Genomic DNA, 26,352 nt, shown 5'->3' with positions numbered 1-26,352 from the left:
GGGAAAGGAGAGGCTTGGGGCCAAGAGATCAGCTAAGAGGCCATGGCACCGAGTAGTGTTGTCTCGTCTGCCCCATTGTGTCCAGCCGTTGCCCACCCTATCTTTTCAAGACTCTCCTTGGTTTGGCCCCTCCCCGCCTACCCGAACCTGTTCCCGGTTTCTCCTTCTCCTGTCTGTCCTCTGCAGAAGAGAGTTTATGACTGCCTCAGGGCTTTGTTGTTCCCCCTGTTGTTCCCCCTTCTGAAGTGCTGGCCTCCTTTTTCTTCTCTGTATAAATTCTCCATTTCACTTCCTTCAAGCCCCTGCTGAAGATACACTTCCTCCAAAGGGTGTTCCCTGGCTGCCCTACCCCCATGCCTTTGTGGCACTCACAATCTAAAGCTCGGGATTCAGCATTTGTTCCTTGGGTATTGAACTTGTTCTTGTCCCAACTGGAGTGGGAGTTTTTTTGAGGGCAGTGTGTTTTAACGTTTCTTGCGGAGCCCTGCTGGTGTCTAATAGCCGGACTGTTATAGGAGATACTCAAATACTTCCTGATTCTTGTTGGTAAACAACTTTGAAAAAAATTATTTGATTCTCCTTTTCTAAAGGGGACTCTGTTATTAGTTGTCAGCTTTCTCTGTAATATGTCACTTAATGTCTAATGCTGCCATTCAAAGTGGATGTTTTCCTTTTTCATTCTTAGAGTACCCAGAGCGTAAAAGGAATCTTTGAAAGATTAGAAAGTTGACTTTTGATTATGGGAAAGAAAAAAGTCATGTAATTCTTCAGTTGGAGACTGTGGGAAAAGAACCTCCACTTTGGAATCGGGCCTGGGTTTGAATCCCAGCAAGGCTCCTTATTACCTTTGTAAACTTGGGCAATTTGTGTAACGTCTCTGAGCCTGTCTTCTCATCTATAGTGTGGGGATAATAAAACCATCTCATAGGATTGATCTGAGTTTTAAAATGAAAAATACATAGATGAAGGAGGTAGCAGACTTTGCAGCTCCTGTTAGCTGCTCAACACATTTTCGTCCTCATCGGGTGTAAATTTATCAAGGTGGAGAAGTGAGTTGCTGATTTCTGCATGTCTCTGGATCCTTTCAGTTGAAGCACTTGTTGAAAATGTCAGTATCCTGAATCTAGAATCTAGAATGGGAAATTCATTTTCATGTTACTGTAGTTGAAATTCTGCTTCATGTTTTTCAGATCTCTTAATTGTGTCCATTTAATGTTTTATAGCTGACTGCTGAATTTAGCTTAGTGAAGGTCATCAACTGAATGCAGTTTAATATCTAATGGTAATTTTCTGGTTGATATTGATGGCATGGAAAACCTCACGGAAGAAAGCGATTCAAGGTGAGCTTTTCTAATCCTTCTGTCCTAAGAGGTGGGACTTGTGTTTCCCAGGCCCAGTGTTCCTGGAAATGCCAGCCGTCAGCAGGTGAGATGCCACTTCTTGACAGTTTTTGAGTTTGGCTTAATGCTTACTCATTCCTTTACCTGAAACGTACCTTTCTCCGAGAGGATGAATTCCTGAAGCATCTACTTGCCCACTTCATAGACAGAGGTCAGGAGAGGTTTTTGGACAGAATGGACATCATGCCAAGAAATGGCTGCCAACTACTCAAAGTACAACACAGTGTAAACCCTTCCTCATCATTGTGTCGATGTAATGATACATCCTTGAATGAGAATTTTCTTTCCACTCAAAGTTGGCCACCAAGAGTCCAGCAACAGTAAAAAAACTGCATCTCACCAGCGTGCCTGAATCCAAGTCTTATCGGAGATAAGAATTCCCATTTAGGGTACTGACAAATCCAGGTTCACATCCTGGCTCTGACAGTCAGTAGTAACCTTGAGAAAGGTTCTTTGTGTCTCACCTGAGTTTGCCTCCTCATCTGCAGAATGGGGATAGTTGCACGGTCTGTGTCAGTGTTGTCATGAAGGTTCGGTGAATAGGTAAAGAGCTTATTTAGCGTATGGTACACAGTAGGGGTATAACAGTTAGTCCCTTACGTGGCAGGTGAGGTTAAAGAGGTCATCCCTTCCCCACCAGGACAGCTCAGGAGAAGCTTCTGATGTTCTGCATTGACTGAAAGACAAACCCCACTGTCAAACCAAATCGTACTCTCAGAATTAGTGTAACTGAGCAGACTTGGAGAATGTTAACGCCTTGGTAGGAAATCTTAACAGTTTGGATAAAAATGTTCTTTCAGGCTCACATGAATTAATGCAGTAAGAACTCTAGACTTGTTTTCTTTTAAATTAGGATGAGTGCTTCATGAATATCCATCACGGAATGCCATTTTATTTATTTTTTTCGTGCATTGGGTTTCAGCAGCACCAGAATGTTTTATGCAGCCCTGGTGTTATTCGGCTGCTGCTTTCTAAAGGATTAGATTGTAATTCATGACAGCTCAAGTTTAGTTTTGATCTAGACCCAGGCAGAAATACCTAGAAAAGTTATTTTTATATAGTTGTTACTGCTGTTACCATGCCTGCTGTCCCTCGTGCTTCCATCTGTGGTCTTTCTCATGACTTTTTGTATGGAATGGAAATGAGAGATCTTAGGTCTTCAGTGCCTGAGAGAGGAAGCCGAGAGTGAGTTGTGGCTCTGGTGTCCGCAAGTGACTGAATCGGGTGGGTGCAGACCTGGGTTTTGGAATCGTGAGCATCTTGACTGGGAATAATGGGTACCTCCTGATGCCCCAAACAACTCCCTGATTTTGTAACCTTGCTTTCTTTTCGTAGAGGTGTCCCCCCTATTTTTAAAGGAAGCGGTGCAAATTAAAGTGTTTCTGGGCTGGATGGGAATGAGCCACCTTGCTAGATTTTGCCCGCTGGAAGGGGTGATCTTGGGTCTTCAGCAGGAGGAATTGAGAGCTGAGGGTGTAGTGATGGTGGCATCTGGGGATTTTGAGCCACCAGCTTGGTTCAGGTTGAGTCAGGTGACATGTGCTGAGAGCCTCTCTCTCTCTCTGCCAGGCACAGTGCTGGGCTCTGGGCGCATGGTCCCTGCCCTCAGCTCACGGCCAAGGGTGTGTGCCCAGCAGCACGTTGCCGGTTGCTTGGATTTTATGCTTGTGCTTTTGTTCCACTTGTCATTACGAGGAAACACTTCCAGGGCTTTCCCCAAGAACGTTGTAGAGGGGATTGCAAGGCCCATGTGGGTGGTTGCCCAGATGGCATTTCAGTGTCCCCTCTCTCATCTTCAGGCTCTGCAGAACGGGTTAGCAGCGCGGGAAGGTATCACTAGTCTACATCCTCGTTTTCATTGTTAAGTTTCCTTACAGCTTTAAAAGAAGGCCCAGTGCAGAAATTTATTAATGAAATGTGTTGAGGAGAGGGCTAAGTGTGGGTGTTCTTGTGATGTTCGAGTACCTCTCTTAGGAGCAAACAGCAGAACTTTTCTGCTCTCAGCTAAACTTTTTACTGTTTCCTCTCTTGTCTTACCATGTCAGTCCTTAGTACAATTTTTGGTCACTCCCAAATCAGCATCTAATGTTTCCATACAGTTACCCACCCACCCCTCACCCCCTTCCCGCTGCCTGTCAGCTCTACACCGATGCCCAGTGGGCAGTGCGGACTCCTCTTGTTGGGGCTGAACTTGCTTGCCTCCCAGAATGGACAGCGCCCTGCAGTCTCAAGTCCTGTTGAGTCCTTCTTTGGCCTCAAGTTCAAGTTGGCAGCTGCCAGAATTGAGCTTAGATTTTCTAATCTCGTATTTAAGGCCCTCCACGTCCCAATGGTCGTTTTCCTCTTTGCCCTGTCACCCCTGGAACCTGGGCCCGAGCCTCTACTCCAGACACCACACATTTCACTCCTTTATTCCCTGCTCCTGCCATCCCTTCTGTTTGAGCTGTTCTTTCTGTTCCATTTGAAAACAAAGCCCTGTTCACATATTACTAACACCAGGGAGCTTCCCTTTGTTCTATTTTGATTTTTAAAAAAATCTTTTTGGTCAAAAGTAATCAGTCTTGTCATTGCTCCTCATAGTTCTTTGTTTCTGCCTCTATAATTGTCTGCTTGATACACTAATTATCCGCTTGCTGCTTATCTTTCTCTAGATTCTTTGGTTTACAAAATTATATATTTTTAGGTAGAATTTTACACATGTCTTAAAAAAAACTTTTGGTGAGAATAATAGAGCTATGTGATAAAAGATTCAAAATGAAGCCTGTTTCCTTTCCCTCTCCCCAGACCTTAGTCCTCATTCCCAAAGTCACTGACATTAATAGTTTCATGTGATTCTTTCTAGAGTGGATACAGCTATTCTTTTAAGAAAAGTATATGAGGGGTGCATGGGTGCCTCAAGTTGATTAAGAGACTTCCTTTGGCTCAGGTCATGATCCTGGAATCCCAGGATCGAGTCCACATCAGGCTTTCTGCTCAGCAGGGAGTCTCCTTCTCCCTCTGACCCTCCCCTTCTCATGCTCTCTCTCTCATTCTTTCTCTCTCAAATAAATAAATAAAAATCTTAAAAAAAAAAAAAAAAAAGAAAAGTACTTGAAAAGAATCCCACATATGCATACATAATTGTTCCTTATCCTGCAGGTTTGGGCTAAGTAATGGAATTCTTTGTATATTGAACCATACTGATCTGTCTATCCTTTTTAAGGGCTGTGTAGTGTCTCATTATTGATTTTTATTGTTGTCATTTTGAGCCAGTCTCCTCTTGATAGATTTTGAAGTTCTCCTTCTCTCTCTCTCTCTCTCTCTTTTTTTGGATATAGCAAATAAAAATGCTTAGTGAGCATCCTTGTTACATAGATCCTAACATACTTTTTTAAGGACTGTATATTTGTGGGATCACTTCTTAGCCGTTAGTGGTGGACCAAATGGGGAATGCCTTCTGCATTTTGATGGAGCTGACCAGGCTATCCCTCAGGATTACTCTTGCCAATTCTTTTTAAATGTGTACAAATGTGATGGGTCACAACAGGTATCTCATTTTCTCTTTCTCTAATTCATGTGTGTAGTCATGAAGAAAACTAAACATCTTTTCATGTGTTTTTGGTTATTTGCCTTTTCTTTTTCTGTGAAATGTTAATTCCTTTGCGCCTTCTTCCATAGGATTTTCTGTATCATCCTGATCTCATTGATTTATGATATAAGTTAAGGAATTTGGAAAGTAGCCCATTGTCAAATACGCATGTATTTTTCCTCAATATGTCATTCACTTCTCGTGTTTTGCAGATGATGTTTCTTTGTCCTTTTTGTCAGATGTATTGGTCTTTGCCTATGTGGCTTCTGGGACAGGGATTTCTGTCATGCTCAGAAAGACTTTTATGTCATTATTATAAATAAATTCATCCCTGCTTTTTTCAGTTAATTTTTGATGATAATCAAGTCTTAAAAAATATTGTCATAAGAACATACCGGCATTAAATGGAAAGTAATAGGATTCTCTTTCCATTCCCTGGTGCTAAGAAATTGATAAACAGGCAACACCTTTGAAAACTCATGTTGCTTCCCTTAACCATGTTTTCTTTCCTTTGAAAGATTTCCTTTCTTTCCTTTCCTTTCTTTCCTTAACCATGTTTTCTTTCCTTTCCTACTGTTGTTATGAGGGAGGGAAGTCATTGCCCGTTCAACTTTTTGCTCAAACTCAGTGGGAGGAACAGGGCGAAAGAAGAACAGAGTATCCATACCTGATACACCTGTTTGCCCACGTCAGGATCAGTCCTGTCTGCTAGACTGTGGCTTCGCCATCTTTGCAAAGTAGCTTTTTTATTCTAAAGCTCCTTCAGGTAAAATGCATTTGTTCTTAGTGAACTTTGGAACCCACATTAGGGGTAAGATTCCCGAGCTGGATTTCAGAACAGGGTCTTGTCGTGACACATGGGCGTGGTAAGATGTTCAGCAGCTTTTGGGTGGGGTCTTGCCGAGGTTGCAAGCAGCTTTACGAAGCCCCCTTATCATGTGGTCTCTCATCGGATCTTAGTTTTCTTCCCAGAGCACGCATGCGTGTTTATCTTTCGGACCCCTGTCCCGACTTCAGGTCTGTGGGGGGAGCATCCCCGGCCGACCTGTACAGAGGCCATCCATTGTGGCTCTCCCCTGTGGCTTGTGCCCACAGTGCCTCGCTGTGGAAACGTCTTCCCTTCTCTGGGAGGTGGGCTTCACTCCCCAGCGTGGGTCTGTTTTCCTCCCAAACCTGGTCCTTCTCCACTCGTCATGGTCCTGACCTCCCCCTGGCCTGTGCTGGCCTTGCTGCTGTCCTCGGTGCTTGGTCAGCCCTGGATGGTCCTCACAGTCTGCTCTGGCTTTTTGAACACCAGTCTCAGCGCTGCTCAGAATTCTGTTGAACTTGGGCTGAACCTGTGTCTTGGCAGAATCTACTCTGTGATTTCCACCTTTAAATACCAAAAAGACCAGTTACTTGAGCCTCAGTCTGGTGGTTTCTAATTAATTGAGGCGGTAGCATGAAGATAGCTGTTTATTTAAAGGACGTAAGGGTACCTGAGTGGCTCAGTGGGTTAAGTGTCTGCCTTTGGTTCGAGCCCCGCATGGGCTCCCTGGGGTCGAGCCCTGCATGAGCTCCTCCCTGTGCCTTGGGGAGTCTGCTTCTCCCTTTCCCTCTGCCTATGACACCCCCTGCTTTTGCATGAGCACATGCATTCTCTCTCTGTCAAATAAATAAGTGAAATCTAAAAATATATATATAAAGGTGGTAGGGGCGCCTGGGTGGCTCAGTGGGTTAAAGCCTCTGCCTTCCTCATCGGGCTCTCTGCTCATTGGGGAGCCTACTCCCCCCACCCCGCCTACTTGTGATCTCTGTCTGTCAAATAAATAAAATCTTTAAAAGTAAATAAATAAATAAAGGTGGTAAAATCACCTTTGTGTGATTTGTGCTGTAGTGAATTCCTAGAGCTGAAATTATTCAGTCACAGGGGACACACATTTGTAATTTGGATGGATATTAATAAACTAGCCCCCACTCACCCATCTTCATCCCCTTCCCATCTTCATCCCCTTCCTCCTCACAACAGCATGGGAGTCCACATGGGCAGACTTTGCAACAGTCCTGGGAAAGTTAGCCTCTGGGAGTGTCAGTTTCCTCATTTCTAAAATAGGGGTAAAAGTACCTCCCTTGGAGAGCAGGCACGAGGATTCAGGAAAATCGTGCATATAAATCCTTTACGACACGCCCGGCTTGTATCAGGCATTCAGTCAGTGCTGGTTATCGATGATGCTAATTGGGGGGCTTTCCCTGGTGACGGAGAAGGCTGAGGGGGTGGGAGGTGGCAGTGATCCCCTTTTACCGTTGCTGAGGCTAGCGTGGGGTGGGAGTGGCTGGCCACAGGGAAGGGGATGGGGGGGACCAGTGTCAGGACTGCCCATCTCAGAGGTGGTCCTTCCCAGAACCCGCTGAGACCAGGGTCAGCGGAGTGTCATCTGCTGACCTCGGCAGAGGCTGTGTGTGGGGTGAAAGCCGCCTCCAGCTTTGGAAGTATTCTCCCCTAAAGAAACGGGCAGAGGGGCGCCTGGGTGGCTCAGCGGGTTAAGCCTCTGCCTTCAGCTCAGGTCACGATCCCAGGGTCCTGGTGAGCCTCAGCCTCGGGTCAGGCTGTCTGCTGGGCTGGGAGCCTGCTTCCTCCACGCTCACTCTCTCTGTGTGCTGCTCTGCCTACTTGTGATCTCTCCCTCTGTGTCAAAGAAATAAGTAAAATCTTAAAAAATAAATAAATAAAAACTGGCAGAGCAGGAAGTATGTGTGTCCATGGGTTGAATGAGCAGAGGAAGACTGAACAGGTTGGGCCGACAACCTGAACTTTCCAGCAGCTCCCTGCAGCTGAGTCCTTACCACGGGTGCTTTTTTTATTAAAATTTTTTTTTTTTTAAGATTTTATTTTATTTATTTGAGAGAGAGAGACAGTGAGAGAGAGCATGAGCGAGGAGAAGGTCAGAGGGAGAAGCAGACTCCCCATGGAGCTGGGAGCCCGATGTGGGACTCGATCCCAGGACTCCAGGATCACGCCCTGAGCCGGAGGCAGTCGTTTAACCAACTGCGCCACCCAGGCGTCCCACCACGGGTGCTTTTTAAAGGCGCGTTTCACGTTCTTATCCAGAGTGTAGTCTTTACAAACTAATGGCAAAGGTATTGTTAAAATAAGGTAAGTATTAATGAAAGAAAAAAGTCTTAATGGTATTGAAGAAAAATGTCCAGCTCATATATGCTTGTTTTTTAAATTTGAAAATAATAGTAGAAATACCCAGGTGGAGGATGGTTTCTTGTTTAGTATAGTGTGACAGACCTGTGAGTAATCTGCCGAGCTAAAGAATACTGATGCTATTGTATTTAACCCACTGAGCCACCCAGGCACCCTTGATGCTGTTGTATTTAGTGAGAAGAATGATCAAATTCATTATTGTCTTCTGAAGCAGCAGCAAACCTAGTGTAGATGAAAAACTAATATATAAATCACTTCTCTACATTATCAAAAATGACTTTCATTCCCTCATCTCTCTGAGTCGGAAGGAATCTGCATTAAGCCTGTATCAGACGGCCAGACTGGGAGTCTTACTCTCCTCATCTCTGAATCCCCTTTGGTTTGTGCATGTAGAAGACTGAAATTGAATGACTGTTTCCTGTACATGTAGAAAAATAATCTAAATTCCCAGTCAGTATGCCGTTTAGTGATTGCAATTAAATGTCATATTTGCAGCATATAAGACAAAAGGCTAATTTCCCTAATTTGCAAAGAGCTCTGACAATTAAATAAAAAATGCAAGTATAGACAAAGGATATGAACAGACAGTTCGAAGACAAATTTAGACAAATTGCCATTAAACATGAGAAAAGATGATCAGCCTCACTTATAATTAAATAAAGGCATTTCAGAGCCATGAGATGCCATTCACACTGATGAGTCTGGCAAAAGTGAGAAGGGGTAATGCTTGTTATTGGTAGTCACGGGGGGAACAGGGACCTCATGTGCTGTTGGTGAGGGCAGCTGCTACTGCCTTTGGGAACCATGATCCTAGCGAGATCTTCTGCTTAGAGGAAATACCGTGGCTATTTACCTTTTTTTCCTGTTTAGAGTATCAGTTGGGGCCTGGTTAAGTACATTGTGACACAGCCTTCCACGGAGTACTCTGAAATGGGAAAAGATAATGAGGGAGAGGAGTTTGTGCTGCTGTGGGAAGATTTGAAGGTGTATTAAATACATTAAAAAAAAAAACGGGGGAGCTGGGTAGCTCAGTGGGTTGAGCCTCTGCCTTCGGCTTGGGTCATGATCTTAGGGTCCTGGAATCGAGCCGCACATCAGGCTCTCTGCTCAGTAGGGAGCCTGCTTCCCCCTCTCTCTCTGCCTGCCTCTCTGCCTACTTGTGATTTCTCTCTGTCAAATAAATGAATAAAATCTTTTTAAAAAACAAAACAGGGTATAGAACAATTTAATGCTGTAACTTTAAGAATGCCAAAAGCCCTGACCAGATCTTTGGGAAGGGGAACTGGGGAAGAGCTTTGCTGTTCACTTCTGTTTTCTGTACTAGGATTTGAAGTTTGTGTGCATGTATTTTATTTTAAAGGTAGATTTTATTTTAAAGATAAAACTAATGAAACATTGATCTAGGTTAGGTGTGGGCTGACACTGCGCGGGGGAGGAATTAAGACCTACAAGAAACCAGTGAGGAGCCCATGTTGGGAAATCGCCGATCTGGAGGAGTTGGGGATCATATTTGAACTTGATTGTCTCTAAAGGGGTTCTGACTTGCTCTACCCCTGGACCACTAGGCCTGACACATCAGGTCGTTGGGTGTGGAACTTGCGATTCATTATGCCTTTTGCTCCTTTCAGCTCGGTGGGCTGAAGTTTCCTGCAGATGCCCTGTGCGGCAGACTTCAGAAGCCTCCTCCTCTGGAGTGTTGCTTGTCAGCAGCTCTAGGCAGAGGGCTTTGAATCTCATTGTCAGGGCCAGAAGGAGGTGTTAATGTAAAGGAGAGGAGAGTGAAGCGCTTCCTTTCTCATTTGCAGAAAACTGGAATCCCTCTCTTAGGTGTTAATCATGGTCTTTGGTTTTTCTCTCCAGTGATTTTCTTTCAAGTGTAGTTCTCTGCTTTTCTTCTGAGAAGATAAAAAGACACACAGAGGAGGAGGAGGAAGTCTCACCCTGGAAGCTAGTTTCGCTTGTGGACTATTTCAGAAATGCTTCATTGTTTGCTCTTTTCTGCTGGTTTTTGCCCAGGACTTTGCATCTTTCAAAAGCCTAAGCCCGCCTTCCTTTTGGCCCTTACTTCCCAAAGTCAGTATTTACACAGCCTTGTGTCATGCCAGGCAGTATCTGTGTTTCTAGAAGGCAGTCAGGTGTAGTTAGGACCACAACCTCCCGAGTCAGACTAAGTTCATCTTTTAACTCTGGGACCTTTGGCAGTGTCTGAACTGCTTTTCCTCAGTTTCCTCATCTACAAAGTACAATCATAGTATTTCCTTCACAGAGTTGATAAAATTAATATGTATAAGGTGTTTAGCACAAGATAAGTGCTTATTATATGTCAGCTTTTATACACATTCAGTGCATGAATTTCCCTCATTTAATCATGACCGTAGTTTCATTGGGCAGTAGTTCTTCTGAGACGTTCTCTAGGTAGGAAATCAAAGTTAACGGACTTGTCCAAGACCATGTGGCTGTTTAAATATTCGTTGTTATTATTTTTATCAGAAAGTGGCAGAGCTAGGATTCATAGCCAAGTCTACCTTCAAAGCCATTTCTCTTTGCCCCCTAAAAAAAAGTCTTTTATAGCTAATCTTGACTATGGGCCAAGCAGCCACTATGCTGAGTGTTTACTAACTGTTTTTTGTTTTTTTAAGATTTGTTTATTTATTTACTTGAGAGAGAGAGAGAGAGATGGAGGGAGTGCGTACGTGCGTGTGTGCCCACAGGGGGAAAGGCAGAGGGAGAGAGTCCCAAGTAGACTCCATGTTGAGCCTGAGGTGGGGCTGTGATCTCACAACCAGAAACCAAAACTTGGATGCTTAACTGACTGCATCCCCCAGGTGCCCCTCGTGCTTCCTACTTTTGCAGACTTGTATTCCTCATAACAAGCCACAAGGTAAGGACTCCTCTATTCCCATTTTCAAGATAAGAAAACTGAGACTTGGAAAGTTTATGAAGTACCTCACACAAGTTTGACAGGTGGAAAGTAGGTATCATTTGAACCCAGATCTGGCTCCAAATTCATGCCTCAGACAGTTTGATTATGATATTTTCCTGTCTTTTAAAAACTGGCTAAGTTTTTAAAACAGGCTAAGGGGGACACCTGGGTGTCCCCACCTGGGTGTCTCAGCTGGTAAAGCAGCTGACTTCAGATCAGGTCATGATCTTAGGGTCCTGGGATCAAGTCTTTCGATGGGCTCCCCGCTCATTGAGGAATCTGCTTCTCCCTCTCCTTTTCATGCTGTCTCTCTCAAATAAATAAAATCTTTTAAAAAGGTAAAATAAAAACTGGGTGAGGGATCCTAAATTTCTTTTTAAATGTTACTGAATTTTAGTATGTTCAGATAGTTTAGAAATGTGTCTAAAAAGATTCATTGAAAGCTAATAGGGTTTCTAACTACCCTGTCCCCCTGTGCATAACCATGATGTGTATATGCTGACACAGCAGTGTGTGTGCGTGCGTGCGTGCATGTGTGTGTGTGTATGTGTTGACGGTGCCTTGTACCAACAATACCTACACTGTTCGGCATCTCACCCTTTTCCTTTAGTGATACACCATGGTGAGTTTTTCACGTCAGTATGAAAAGAGCTTCCTTGTTTGTTATTTCTGGTTGTATAGTAATCTTTTTTCTTTTTTTTAAGATTTTATTTATTTACTTGACAGAGACACAAGGAGAGAGGGAACACAAGCAGGGGAGTAGCTGAGGGAGAGGGAGAAGCAGGCTTCCTGCCAAGCAGGGAGCCCAATGTGGGGCATGAGCTGGGATTGTGACCTGAGCTGAAGGCAGACACTTAATGACTGAGACCCCCAGATCTTATATACATACATATACAGCCCCTGGTTGTATAGTAGTCTTAAATATGGATGTCCCATAAGTTATTAACCACGCTCCTCTTCATGGGCATATAGTCTGTTCCGAATCTTTTGTTGTTTTGTCCAGTGAAGGTAAATTCCTAGGGCTGAAGTTCCTTGGTCATGGGGAACGTGCATTTGTAATTTCAATGGACAATCACTAAAATGCCCTCCAAAGTATTTGCTTATTTTACAACCCACCAGTAACGACTGTCAGATTATCATCATCAGGGATTTTAAGATATTTTTTATTTGGCCTTTTTTTGTCACCACCTAATAAATGTTCACTGTTAGAAGATTGGAAAATACAGGAAAGTGTGAAGAAGAAAATAAAAACGTTTTTAAACTTAGATTAATGTAACCATTCTATGTATATCTCTCAGTATTATTTCTATGTATATTTAATATCTGTTTATACATACATAATTTTAGAAATATTCTACTTTTGTTGTTACTTGATTTTTTTTTGAATATTTTATTTATTTATTTGAGAGAGAGAGCATGCGAGGAGAGAGTTCAGCAGGAGAAGCAGACTCCCTGCTCTCAATGTGGGACTTGATCCCGGGGCTCCAGAATCGTGACCTGAGCCAAAGGCAGTTGCTTAACCAACTGAGCCACCCTGCTGCCCACTTGATTTTTTTTTAACAGCTTTACTGAGGTGTAGCTTACATATTATAGAATTTGGTCATTTTAAATGTACAATTCAGTGATTTTTAGTAAATTTATGATGTTATACAGCTCTTACAGTAACCCACCATGGGTTACTAAAGACCATTTCCATCACCCATAAAGATCCCTTGTGCTCATTTGCAGTTGATTTGTTGCCATGTTATTGAATATTCATTCAGCAAATTTTTTTTTTAATTTTATTTATTTATTTGACAGACAGAGATCACAAGCAGGCAGAGAGGCAGGCAGAGAGAGAGAGAGGAAGGGAAGCAGGAAGGGAAGCAGAGAGAGAGAGAGGAAGGGAGCCTGCTGAGCAGAGAGCCTGATGTGGGGCCCGATCCCAGGACCCTGGGAACATGACCTGAGCCGAAGGCAGAGGCTTTAATCCACTGAGCCACCCGGGCGCCCCTCATTCAGCAAATATTAATTGAGTGTCTACTATGTGCCAGGTGGTAAGCTGCATGCTAGTTAATAAAACAGATGAAAATCCTTGCCTTCGGGGCCTTGGATTTTGTAGCGCTTACTTTGTATGCTTCCTTAACATCAGTTTAAATAATGACATAGTATTCAGTATATAGGTGTGCTGTCCTTTAATAATTTCCTAGAAGGTGGACATTTTGATTGTTCTCATTGTTTTGCTATTGTAATTGGATATACCAATGGATAAATTCTTGTGCCTACAGCTGGGATAGAGAGTGCTAAGTCAAGAGAAGTGCCCACCGCAAGGCTCTGTTACATTTGCCCACCAGGAGCATACAAGATAGCTGCAGTCCCGATAGCCCTGTCAGGGGGGTTTAAATCTTGCCGACTGGAGAAAGAATTGTGTCTTGTGTTAAGTTTTATTTGTTTATTGATGTTGTTAAGCACTTTATCTGTGTTTCAAGACTATTTTAATTTCTTTTTTTTTTTTGAAGCATCTGTTCATAGTCTTTACCCATTTTTCAATTGTTAAATTTGCTTTTATTTGTAAGAGTTTTCTACTTCTTCACCATATATGTCATATTTTTCATAATTTGTCTCTTGTCATTTGCTTTTGGTCAGAAGCCATTTTTTAGATGTATAGAAGTTCTTCTGTGGTTAAATCTCTGTTTTTTCACGGTATCTGTCTTTTTGTGCATAGTAAGACCTCTAGAAGTTCTTATGGGGGGATATGTGGTGAAGAAGAGATCTAACTTTATTATTATAATTTCACATTATCCAAGAGGCATCTATTTCAAAATTCTTCCTTTTTCACTGATTGGAAATGGCCCGTAGGGCCCATCTGGACTGACTCTCACTTATTACCTTGACAGCCATGTGAGACCTTTGTCCTTCCCCTTGCTCCTTCCCCTAACTGTACCACAATTCGCTAACGCCTCTTTCCTTCCTGCTAAGGCTCTCATCTCTTTATGTGTGTCATTCCTTCTGTCTGTAGCACCTCCCTGCTCCCTTTACAAAAGATCTTCTAGCCCTTATCATAGTTTGTAACAAGAGATTTCAAGCTTTCCTGGACCTCTCGTGCCTGGCGTGGAGAAGACAGTACATAGAGTGAATGAGTTCTAGCGTGATCGTACATTTTGACATCTGTATCTTCAGCTGGGTTTTTTTGTGGTTGTTTTGTTTTCCTGAAATGCCTTAGTATTTATTCTTCTAGATCTACGCTGTCCACAATGTGGTAGCCACTGGCCACATAGGGCTATAGGACACTTAAAATGTGGTTATTCCAAATTGAGATGTGCTGTAAGTGAAAATACACATCAGATTTCAGAGAGTTAGTATGAAAAAAAGAATGTGAAAGGTCTCACTAATAACTTTCTAACATTGATTATATGTTGATGCTTTAACTGGGTTAAGTAAAAATGTATAAAATTTTAACAATTTTTATTGTTAATGGAACCGCTAGGAAACACAAGTGTTTGTGAAGTTACTAAGGAAGTACTTCATTGGGCTACATTATAGTCATAAATCAATCTTGGGTGAAAGTGTCTATAGTGTGGACTCTTTTAGAAGCGTCATGTGTGTCTTCATTTATATGTTTTTGTCCTTATTAAAGTGTTTCAGTTTCTTCTTGCAGAGCCTATTTTTTGTTTATCCCCCAGGTAGTTCATAGTTTCTGTTACTGTTGATGGCTGTGACTTGTCATTATCTTACCTAACTGGTTTTTTTATGTACAATAATTTTTGAAATGCTTCATTTGCTAGTTCCTGCTTCTAAACAGATTTGTTCCAGTGATTCCCTTGTGTTTTCTGTGTAAATAGACCTGTCTGCCTTGAATAGTAATTTTACCTCTTCTTTTCTAATGGCTGTGTGCCTTAATTTTTCTCTTGTCTGTGGCTTTGGCTGAAACTTCCAGAGCAGTGTTAAGTAAGAGAAGTGATGGGCAGACAACCTTGTATCCTCCCAGGGACTAATGGGAATGCTTCTACGAAAGTGTTTACCAGAGTGTGTACCAGGGAACACTAATTCCTTCTTTTTTTTTTTTTTTTTTGGAACACTAATTCTTGGGCAGATACATGTATCTACCGTGAGAGAAGAGTTAACACGCTTAAATGAGTGTGCAAACGGCTGAGTTAAATAGAATTCTTGTCTAGAGGACTTTTACGACGGGTTAATATGCTAATATATTGTTCAACCCCTAAGAGGTGGGGATATTCAGTCTACACATGGGCTTGTGTGCTACTAAAACATTTTGGGAACCACAGATAGGATGTTTTCCTGCTAAGGATGGTATTGCCATCGGCTTTGCAGTAGGTACCGTTTATTACATTAAGAAAATACCCTCTTCCTGTTTTTCCCCTTAATTTGAAAAGGCATTTAACTTTCTAAAATCCACGGCTAGCATAGTTTTGATTTGGCCATATGGTTTTTCTCCTTTGACTTACTGATGTGGCAGATTACATTTATACATTTCCCAACATGCATCCATCCTTACATTTGGTCACAATATATTATTATTTTAATAGGTTATATTTCTAAGTATTTCCTTGAGGACTTTACAATCTGTTTACTAGGTAAAGTTGACAGTCGTCTTTCTTTATGCTGTTTGCCATCTTCTGGTATCAGATGTATGCCATATAAATTGAGATGCTTTAATTTTTTTTTTTTTTTTTGAGATGCCTTAAATGTTTCAACATGCATCTAAAACAGTGTGAACGGCCTGAAGATCATTTATGCTTTGGCACTTCTGTTTCTTTTTATTTAATTCTGCCAATTTATGTTACTCTAAAAATATGTCTGTTCCGTACAGATTTCAAATTGATTTCAATCATAAATCTAGGATAAATAAGAGCACAGTGTTCCTCCTTAACTAAAATGTTTTAATTCGGATTCTGACATAATAAAAAAATTCTGGTGTGATCTAGGCACACTAACTGGTCTGTCCTTTTCTGCAGGTGTCAGATTTAATTGCACATTGTTGTATCTTATAATTTTAAAAAATTTTCTCTGCAGTTATATGCTGTTCTGTATTCATTACTTTTTTTGCTTTCTTTGGGTTTAGTTGGTTGTTTCTTTTCTGACCTCTTTGGTGAGTCCACTTATTTTTCTTCTTTGTTGTTTAATGATAAAAACTTTTAAGGCACTGACTTTTAAAATTTGTTGTTTCAAAATCCTCAACATTTCATTTTGAAAAATTTCAAATATACAAAAAAGGTGGATTTACAGAAAACACCTGTATATACCCACCATCTACACTCTATGCTTGTTAACACATTCCTGTGTTTGCTTTATCACCTCTCTAGCCATCTCTATTTTTGGATGCATTCTCAAGTAAGTTGAAGACATAAGTAAACTTAAACTTTACTAAAGCCCTCTTGCTGCAGATTTGATGTGAGTTTTCTTTTTTCTGAATAGTTTTATTCCTTTTTGATTTTCTTCTTGATTCAGTGCTTATTCAGAAGGTGCTTAAATTTCAATTGGTTGGATTTTAACCACTGAAATATAATTGTTAGATCTGATTGCATTGGTTTTGGTCAGAGAGCGCAGCCGGACTGTATCCACTTTTGTGGTTGTGAGCGATTCAGTGTATTGGGTTCTTGGCAGGGGCAGCCAGCCTGTCCAAGGTATGCATATGCTTTGAGCACTGGTGGGCATTGATGTGCTTGTGATATGTCCATCGCTCTTGGTGCCTGCCCTGTCTAAAGCTCTTCACTGAAAGGGTCAGTTACCAACCCAAAAGGATAATAAGGTGTGCAGAACTGAAGGGGGGGAAAGTGCACATGAGGACCACTCCGATTCTAAACTTAAAAGCGTTTAGCTCTCTTCAGTGTATCCCCTGTGCTGTCTGCCTGGAAAACACCAATTGGAAACATACAAATAAGGCAGAACAGTTTTCAGATGAGTGTGCATATTTTTTTTTTTTTTTTACGAAGTATTCCAAATCCTCAGAAGTAGGTGAAACAGGGAAATATTTTCCTAAAAGGATACCAAATTCTCAATCATCTGCAAAGGCCCTACTGTCTATAACATGTTATAATTTCGATGAAGATGAATGTTAGGCATTTGGGGCAGTAGGCTGATTGATCTTTGGGTTATCTGACTTTCGGTGAATTGACCAAGACGTGAGAGACTGAAAGTAAGTAAGAGGAAGAATGCCCAGGTCGACCCTCCGAGGCACAGTGGCCGCAGTTTTGGTGGTGATGGTGGTGGTGTGATTTTCGCAAGCTTGTGTTGATGCCGCTTGTGCTTAGTGAGGAGTCACTGGTGAATTATGAAACTCTCTCTTTCTGCAGATTACGCTTCATGTCAGTAGAAATGGACAGCAGCAGTTTTATTCAGTTCGATGTGCCCGAGTACAGCAGCACTGTTCTGAGCCAGCTAAACGAACTCCGCCTGCAAGGGAAACTATGTGACATCATTGTCCACATTCAGGGTCAGCCATTCCGAGCCCACAAAGCAGTCCTCGCTGCCAGCTCCCCCTATTTCCGGGACCATTCAGCATTAAGTACCATGAGTGGCTTGTCAATATCCGTGATTAAAAATCCCAATGTGTTTGAACAGTTGCTTTCATTTTGTTACACTGGAAGAATGTCCTTGCAGCTGAAGGATGTTGTCAGCTTTCTGACGGCAGCCAGCTTTCTTCAGATGCAGTGTGTCATTGACAAGTGCACGCAGATCCTGGAGAGCATCCATTCAAAGATCAGCGTTGGAGACGTCGACTCCGTGACTGTCGGCACCGAGGAGACAACAGAGAGTCGGAATGGAGTTAAGGATAGTAGCTTCTTTGCCAACCCCGTCGAGATCTCCCCTCCGTATTGCTCTCAGGTTCGGCAGCCCACCACGAGCAGTGATCTTCGGATGGAGACGACGCCCAGCAAAGCTTTGCGCAGCCGCTTACAGGAGGAAGGGCACTCAGACCGAGGGAGCAGTGGGAGCGTTTCCGAGTACGAGATCCAGATAGAGGGGGACCATGAGCAGGGGGACCTGCTGGTGAGGGAGAGCCAGATCACTGAGGTGAAGGTGAAGATGGAGAAGTCCGACCGGCCCAGCTGTTCCGACAGCTCCTCCCTGGGGGACGACGGGTACCACACGGAGATGGTGGACGGGGAGCAGGTTGTGGCCGTGAACGTGGGGTCCTACGGCTCCGTGCTCCAGCACGCCTATTCCTATTCCCAAGCCACCTCGCAGCCCCCCAGCGTCTCCGAAGCTTTTGGAAGTTTGAGTAATTCCAGCCCGTCCAGATCCATGCTGAGCTGTTTTCGAGGAGGGCGCGCTCGCCAAAAGCGAGCTTTGTCCGTCCACCTGCACAGCGATCTGCAGGGCTTGGTGCAGGGTTCTGATAGCGAAGCGATGATGAGTAACCCCGGGTATGAGAGCAGCCCCCGGGAGAGGAGTGCAAGAGGGCACTGGTACCCGTACAATGAGAGGCTGATCTGTATTTACTGCGGGAAGTCCTTCAACCAGAAAGGAAGCCTGGACAGGCACATGCGGCTCCACATGGGGATCACCCCCTTTGTGTGCAAGTTCTGCGGGAAGAAGTACACACGCAAGGACCAACTGGAGTACCACATCCGGGGCCACACCGACGACAAACCATTCCGCTGTGAGATCTGCGGCAAGTGCTTTCCATTCCAAGGTACCCTCAACCAGCACCTGCGGAAAAACCACCCCGGTGTCGCCGAAGTCAGGAGTCGCATTGAGTCCCCTGAGAGAACAGATGTGTATGTGGAACAGAAACTAGAAAATGACGCATCGGCCTCCGAGATGGCCCTAGATTCTCGGATGGAAATTCACACAGTGTCTGATGCTCCTGATTAAGATGGTAACGAAGTGTGCCCAAACAAAGCACATTAATCAATGCATATTTGTGATTTGCTTTGTTGTAACCTTTGGTTTTCCCAACCATCTGGAAATCTCTCGGTCTCTTGGCAGTTTTTCTAAGGTTTCTGGAAGGAACACTTCATTGTGTTTATCCTTTCCCCCGCCCTCCCTCTCCCAAGGAGCTCAAAGCATGAAGGGCAACGTATCCAGGGAAAACACAGGCTGACAGTATTCCTCTTTGGCTGAACTCTTAATCCAAAATCTGCCAGTGATTTAGCTATGCCAACTGGTTGACCCTACATTCTCTGCCAAGAGGCATGCTCTCTCGTTGTGTGCACTGGCACCGGTGCATTTCCACGGGGAGAGACCAGGATGCCGTCAGCTGATAAAAATGGGTAACCTTTTCTAATTTAAAATTACTTTTAGGGGGTAGTTAGACAATTTATATATATATATAATAAAGCTATTATTATATATATAGTATATATACATTCTCAAATTTGATTTTATTCTGGTTGAGGTGAATGTAAGAGGAATATATAATTTAATACAATGTGAACAGGGCTTTTGACCCTGTCTCGTTCCCTACCCAATGTTAGGGTTTTGCCCCTTTATTTCCCTTACAAAAGAATGTTAATAGGTTTTCATATATATTAATCATCATGTCCAAAAGCAAGCAAAGCAAATCACAGTGTTCATAGCTCTGCTTCATAACAAGTACATAAACCAAATGCCATAAAATGTATTCAACTCTAGTTGGAAACCGTTTTGGAATTTTTGTTCGTTGTCCAGTAGGTAAGCTGGATGACCCGTGGTGCTGACCTTTTTACATATTGTAGTGTTATATTAGCCAACCCCAAAGGAGCAGTGGTTTTCAATGTTTTTACTGGCCTACGAATCTACCTTCATTCCGTACTGTAGAAACATACATACCAGGTAACTAAATCGAATCACTCTACCATGAGTTACTACTCGCACTAAAGGAAAGGGATTTGTAGTTCTGTCTACAAAATTCTCCAAGCAGTGTTGTGGGTTGTTTCTTTCTTTCCTTTTTTTTTTTTTTTTTTTTTCCTCTTTCTCTCTCTTTTTTCAAACAGCTAGTTCAGGTGCACAGCAACTTTTTCTACATGCAGTTCCCAGGGAAACTGCAGAACTTGGAATTTGTACTTTTTGTAAAGATATACTCTATGGGAATTGCAAGCAATATATCTATCTTAGTATCATGTGTGCTAACGAGAGCCTCAGTGGCTCCCCCACTCTCAGTGTTTCCTGCTTAAAGAAACCAACAGTCAAAAAGCCCTCTAAGATACTCTGTGTGTCACCAAATCTGTGTGTGTCACCATTTTTTTGGTCACGTGGTGCTATTTTTATGTTCTGTATCTTTTAGGTCAGTATAGTTGTAGAAAATGTGAAATCTAATGGTAATAGTGAATTACAGGTTTTGTTTTGGTTTTGGTTTTTTTTCTCTCTCGAGTTTATAGCTTGAAAAGAGACCTCAAAAGCATGTGCTGGCAAACACATTACTGTATGAAAACATACCTGAGTCCTATTTGAATACTTGTTTTCTTGAAGCTTTAGGAAGTGTCTTGGGTTCTATATTTTGTTTACCCGTGTGCTTGTAGTGAACAAAACGGGCTTTACCAGATGGCTTCGGTACTGTGTACTCCGACAGAGGAATTCCGTCGGCAGGTGGATGGGGTGTTTGGGCCGCGGGCTGCCCGTGGGGTGTCGGCGCCCCAGACTCTGCTGGAGGACCTTGGCTCTGAGACTCGCAGCCAGTGTGTCTCCACAGGAGAACAGCACCAACCACCTAAAAGAAACACAGACGTGAAAAAAGACCAACCTCAGAGTCTAGGAGTTAAAAGGAATACAAAAATAGACGTTTGCTGGTTTTCCGTGCTTTTTTGGCTCTTACAATACCAAGAAGGGGTGGGGGGTGGTGCTGGGAGGGCCACGGGGTGTTTGGGGGAGGTTTTCGTTTTGCTTGACGTTCTGTTATTTTGAGACAAGAAAATCGTTGAGGCCCTTGTGTGTGACAACCCCCGGGGGGTGGTAGCCGTGCGGTAGCATCTCTGTAGCACACGGGAGCCGTGTGTTCGCGTGTGAACTGCTGCGCTCCACATCAGTGTTACTACGGACAGATTACACTCTAATCCTGCTGCTCCCGACGAGCAGCTCTTGCTAAATCGGGTATATAGTGTATGCCTTTTCCTGTCAAACTGCCTAAGTAAGGGGTGCGTTCTCTCCCTGAAGCACTTGCTCAACTCCTGTCAAAGCCGCGTGCCTCAAGGGGAGGCTGGACCCCAAGTGTTTACCCACTTAAATATGTTCTGGGGTTTCAGGTAAATGTCTGTGATTTTTTTTTCCCCTTACCTGAGTAAGTTTGCTTTTGATTTTTCTTTTTTAAGAATTAAATGCAAAAAATTTGTGTGGTGATACAAATTAAGTTCGTGACAAGAAATGCCCAAATCAAGGACGTGAGAGGTCAGGCTCAGGGAAGGAACCTCCTTTTCACTCAGGCTTGGGGCCTTCTGAGAGGTCTCCAGAGCATTCCGTGATAGATGAGACAAGTCAGGAGGGGAGAGCACTTGGGGCAGGTACCTCGATTAGCCTGGTTCTTGTCACTGTGTCCGTCTTAACCTTTGTTTAAATGGAGTTCTTTGTATTTGTCAATTTGTTTAACTGGTTTGAGTTTACCAAAGAGTGACTTATCCAAAATTGTCTTTGACAAAACTATACATTGCTTTGATTGTACAGTTCAGGTTCAAACATTGTAATGGGACTGTTGAGGGGCAGAAAAATTGATTGAGTTTCTCTCTAATAACCATGAGTCCACATTTTGCAAGTTCCACTTGCCTCCCATTCATGTTGCTAACACTTTACCCTTTCCACTGCTAGCAGTGTTAAGAATGAATTCTCAAGCCATAACCCAGTACTGTAAGGTTCCACAGGGCTTCGAGGAGGCAGCGCGTAGGCCAGCGCAGAGCCGGGCGGCCTCTCTGGGCAAGCACGCCGTCGTGCTCCTCAGTGTGCGCGGCGGGTGAAAGGTTAACTCCATTCAGATCGGGCAGCAGCAATGAATTGTGCCTTGTCACATGAGGATTGTGCCAGGAGGATGACCATGGCCACAGAACAGAAACATTCTCTCCCCGAAGGTCCCTTCACGTCTTCGCAGACGAAGTTCGCTGTGTAACTCCTTAGAGCAACTCTTTTTGGAAAGCAGAGTCCCTATTTCTGTACAGTTTGAGGTTAGATGTTTCATTTATAACAAGTGCAAAAGTCAACTAAGATAGAAGTGATATGTGAAGAAATCCTTTACAGCAAAACATATCCTGAATTCATATAAGGTCTGTTCATAATTGAGTCTCTTCTTGAGCTACCTTTTCCGATACGTAGACAATGTGAAGACAGTGACGGCGTCCTTTCCTCTAGGTGTTTCACCTGTTACTACAAACTGTGAAAACAAAGAATTTTATACTTTTACTAACGTTTGTGGTTTTAAACAGTTCTTTTCATTCTAATCGGTTCTCTCCCCTCTAATTTCTACTAAAGCTGTAAATACATTTAGAAATTATATTTGTAAATACAGCATATGAAGACAAGTTAATTTTTTTGGTCAGTGGAAAGCCTCCCAGTTGGCTCTGCCTTGGCAGTTTTGTTTTTTTGTTTGTGTGTGTGTGCGCGTGCCTGCCTCTGTGTGTGTGTGTGTGTGTGTGTACGCGCAGGCCCATGCGTGCGTGGGTGCGTGTGCGCGTGCCTGGTGTTTAACAACAGAAAGGATACTGTCGGTTCACTGTTAAGCAGAATATACTGTAGAACTAAATTGATGATTTTCCAGCTTCCAGAGCATGAGTAGATGTCTTTTCTCATGATAGCAGTTATAACCAAGTCTTTGTTTTTCCCTTAGCCCAGACCATAGGCCTGCATATCTTTGTGTGTGGTTTTGTTTTTATTTTTGTTTTTCCAGCCTAGACTCTAGGAAGAACTTGCAGGAACACAAAACAAGGGCTGGGGTGGGGTGGGGGGGGTGGGGGGAGGGTGGGAATCATCCACGTGAATGAGCTTTACTTTAAAGAAATCAATGTATTTTATTTTAACAACTTTTTCTATTAGTTACTGTGATTTTTGTTGTTGTCCTTGTTATTGTTAAATTCTGTAATGGTTTCCTGTGAAGCCTCCACTGAAAGGGACTCAAATATGCAACACCTAAACTATTTTCCAAGGGCACATGCCCCTTGAATGGTGCTTCTAGACTGGTCAGGGTTATTTATTAAATTTTATATATGAAAGTATTGGGGAATTATGTAAATTCTTTATATGAAACTATCTAGTTCATAAATCATAGATTTCATATTACTCAGTGCAACTGAACTGAACGTTCAGGAGAGTCATTCACATTGTTCCAAATTTGTAATGGTTGTCACACGCCACATATGTCTTCTTCAGTAAGTGCCAGAGTGTCTCCACTGTTTCTGCCCGGTGCTCGACCTCTCGGCCCGGAAGAGGACCTTGTTTTCCCCGGTTCCCCTCTGGGCCTGGCACACACAGGGCTCCCGTAGTTCTTGGTCAATCCCGGAGTGAGCCCTGCTGCAGACGCAGTAACCAGACCTCTTGCTGCCCCTCAGTGACAAGTATGCTGTGAATTCAACCTTTGGACTTGCTGCCCAAGCCTTTGGTTGCTGCCCTGACTATAGTAAGAGGTAAACGTACCTGGTTTCTTTGAGAATGACCATTTTCCTAATGTGAAAACCATCTCTCTCACCACTTTTATTAGTAGGGCTAACACTTTTTTCCGTTATAAATGGTTGAGCAATTTGAATGACTTAACACAGTGTCATTATCTTGCAATATAAACTGGTAACCTCACAAGCCCACACTTCATCACCATATGAAGTAAATGAAGCTAGCTAAGCGGATGCTGTATCTACTAGTAACTTGCCATTAAGGATTATTTTATAGCATGAATTTAAGACTATTTATTCAAATGATATTTTACTCTTGTATTCATTTTGTTTTAGATTTGTGACATGAATATTTCAGTGCTGCTTAATTTTGTTCTGAATTCTTGTTTCTTGCTTGTAAATGGCTTTTTTATGGTATAAAGTCAATGGAAATTGCTGTTTGTAAATAAAAATGCTGCTAGAGCAAATGTGCGGTGGCCTCCCTCTGTGTCTGCCCCTCAGGGCTTCCTTGAGCCCCACGGGCTCTGCAGACGTCCGCCATGTCATCATTTCTGTAACCGCTGTTCTGAGAGGTGAGGATTTCATAAGAAGCTCTTGGGCCACCGTGGTGCTGGGAAGACGAGAAAGAAGCAGGTGTATTTCTGTATACCTCCCGCTTGTGTGGTGAAGAACGATTGTCAGGGGCCCCCGTGTGCGCCCAGTCTCCCCTAGAAAGAATCGTCGGTGACCCCCGTCCCCACTCGCCTGCAGAAGCTCCCCCTCGGCTCCCTTGAGCTTGCCCCGTTCGCTCCCGCAGCGGAGCCCGGAGCTGCACGCGTTGTTTCCGCTGCCTCCACCCGGCTTCGGGTCCCTTTCGAGGGCAGCCATCCAGCGGCGTGCCTGCCGCCCTTCCAGCGGCGATTGTGTATTGACGAGTAAGATGGTTCAGCGCATGCTTCTCCCTCCAGCCTGTAAGCTTCGTGACCGCAGGGACCCAGGACTGTCTCCGTGGCCCACATGGCCTTAGCACAGGACCTGGCACCGCACCGGCAGGGATTGAACGAATGAGCAAATGCATGTATTCTGGGCGGTTCGAGCAGGGCAGTGTGGCTGGGAAACGTGGATTCGACTTGGCTCCTACACCGCTGGAGCTGCCTGGCTCCTCGCTCCTTACTGTGAAACAGGGTCTCCCCTCAGCCGAGCTCCTCTTCAGTCCGGTGGGCAGTGAGATGCCTCCCACCCCTGTGTAAAAGCTCCAGGTAGGGACCAGCTTCAGGTCTAGCTGGGGGTGGTTGGGATGCCTGAGCCACTCAAGGGCGCATTGGGGAACATACATCAACTTCCAAGTCTGGAGGTCTGGCTTCTAGCCATGCCTGTGCCTGACCGTGACCTTAAGCACGTGCCTCTTTTTAGTCCCAGCTTATCTATAAAATGATGGAGTTGGACTCCGAAGGCTCAGATAATTTGTGAGGCAATGGCTTCTGATAGGCTTTCGCCTTAAGGCTGGAAAGGCAGCCGAAGGTCAAGAATCAGGGCTGTGCCTGTCCGGCAGGGGTAGAGGAACATCCCGAGGGGGTGAGGTCCTGGAAATGGGAGCACCACCGGAAGCAGATACACTGGTGGGGCCCAGGGTCTGATGGGGCCCGGGTCGGATAGATCTCACTGAGCCGCTTTGCCGACAAAGGCCTCCGGCTGTACTTCACTTTTCATCTGCCCTGAAGGCACGCTCTGGCTTCTTCCCATTACAATTCAAACAACCGGCTAAGCCCTCCCGGTCTCAGGGATGTTTATGATGTCCTTTATAATGTCAAAGGATAGCCACCAATCCCTAATTGCTTGCTGGTTTTCATCCCTCTTCCCTGGGCCATTTCCTTGAAAGCCCCTCACGGCTGAGTGACTTTTACGTTTAACATCCTGTGATGTTTTCCTTGTTTTACACAACAGACCTGACTTGTGCACCTTTTGTCAGCAAATAGGGCTCAAAACTTTCCAGAATGCAAAGAGCAGAAAGAGGCCACCTGGAAGGACTTGAAGGAAACATGCAGAATCTCATCAGCTTCGGGTCCTGCCATGGAGCCCTCACGTGACTGCTGTGCCCTGCTTGACAGGTTTATACCAAAGCCTGCTGGCCTCGCTGTCTGCGGTCAAGAACGTACCATTCCTCAAAAGGGAATGGAGGGGAGATTTGTCCCCATTAACACTGGATTATAATGCAGTCACCCACAGAGCAACGTGCCTGGGTCTGCAGGGACAGAGCTGCATCCCTTTCCTGTCTGACTCTGCGACAACAGCTAGGTCCCCTGCCCCTCATCTTTGAGAGAGGTTGCTTCTCTCGTTCCCGCTCCTGGCCTAATGGAGCTTAGATCTGATCAGTCTGGCTGAGCCTCTATCGGGATGGCGATGGCAACATTCCCATTTGGGGTGGCGAACTAAGTGTTGCCTGTGGTTGTGGTGCGCTCCCCTTCCACTCTCACACCCCCCCCCAGCTCTGTAACAAGCTCCCCTCGTGTTTTTGCTGCAAAGGCAATGAGGTCTTGGCGCTCAAAACATTTCTTCATCCCTTTTCACCCCGGCCTTGGCCCCTGATCAGCCCTTGAGCCCTCTTCCCTGTGTCCTCCCCGCCACCCCCCGCCCATGCCCCCTGGGCTCCCTGGGGTCCCACCAGGAGCTGTGCCTGGCCCAAGCCTTTGAGCTAGAAGGGAACCATCGCCTTCAGGGGCCATGCGTGTGTCTGTGTTCTTTGAAATGTGCAAATCAGAGTGTGACTCCTTTGGAATTCCGCCCCCTTC

At 44.1% G+C, this 26,352-nt stretch overlaps 1 protein-coding gene across 1 annotated transcript; it reads left to right on the top strand.

Annotated features, from left to right (window-relative positions):
- Nucleotides 1-1,319: 1,319 nt before the first annotated feature.
- ZBTB34 (zinc finger and BTB domain containing 34) lies at nt 1,320-22,909 on the top strand. Its single transcript, XM_044264884.1, has 2 exons — nt 1,320-1,340; nt 17,375-22,909. Exon 2 carries the CDS (start codon nt 17,385-17,387, stop codon nt 18,897-18,899), a length of 1,515 nt encoding a protein of 504 aa, XP_044120819.1. The 5' UTR covers nt 1,320-1,340; nt 17,375-17,384; the 3' UTR covers nt 18,900-22,909.
- The last annotated feature ends 3,443 nt before the right edge of the window (nt 22,910-26,352 follow it).

This window comes from Neovison vison, chromosome 9, assembly GCF_020171115.1.
Source record: "Neovison vison isolate M4711 chromosome 9, ASM_NN_V1, whole genome shotgun sequence".
NCBI lineage: Eukaryota > Metazoa > Chordata > Mammalia > Carnivora > Mustelidae > Neogale > Neogale vison.
This window is presented reverse-complemented; position numbering and strand designations above follow the sequence as displayed.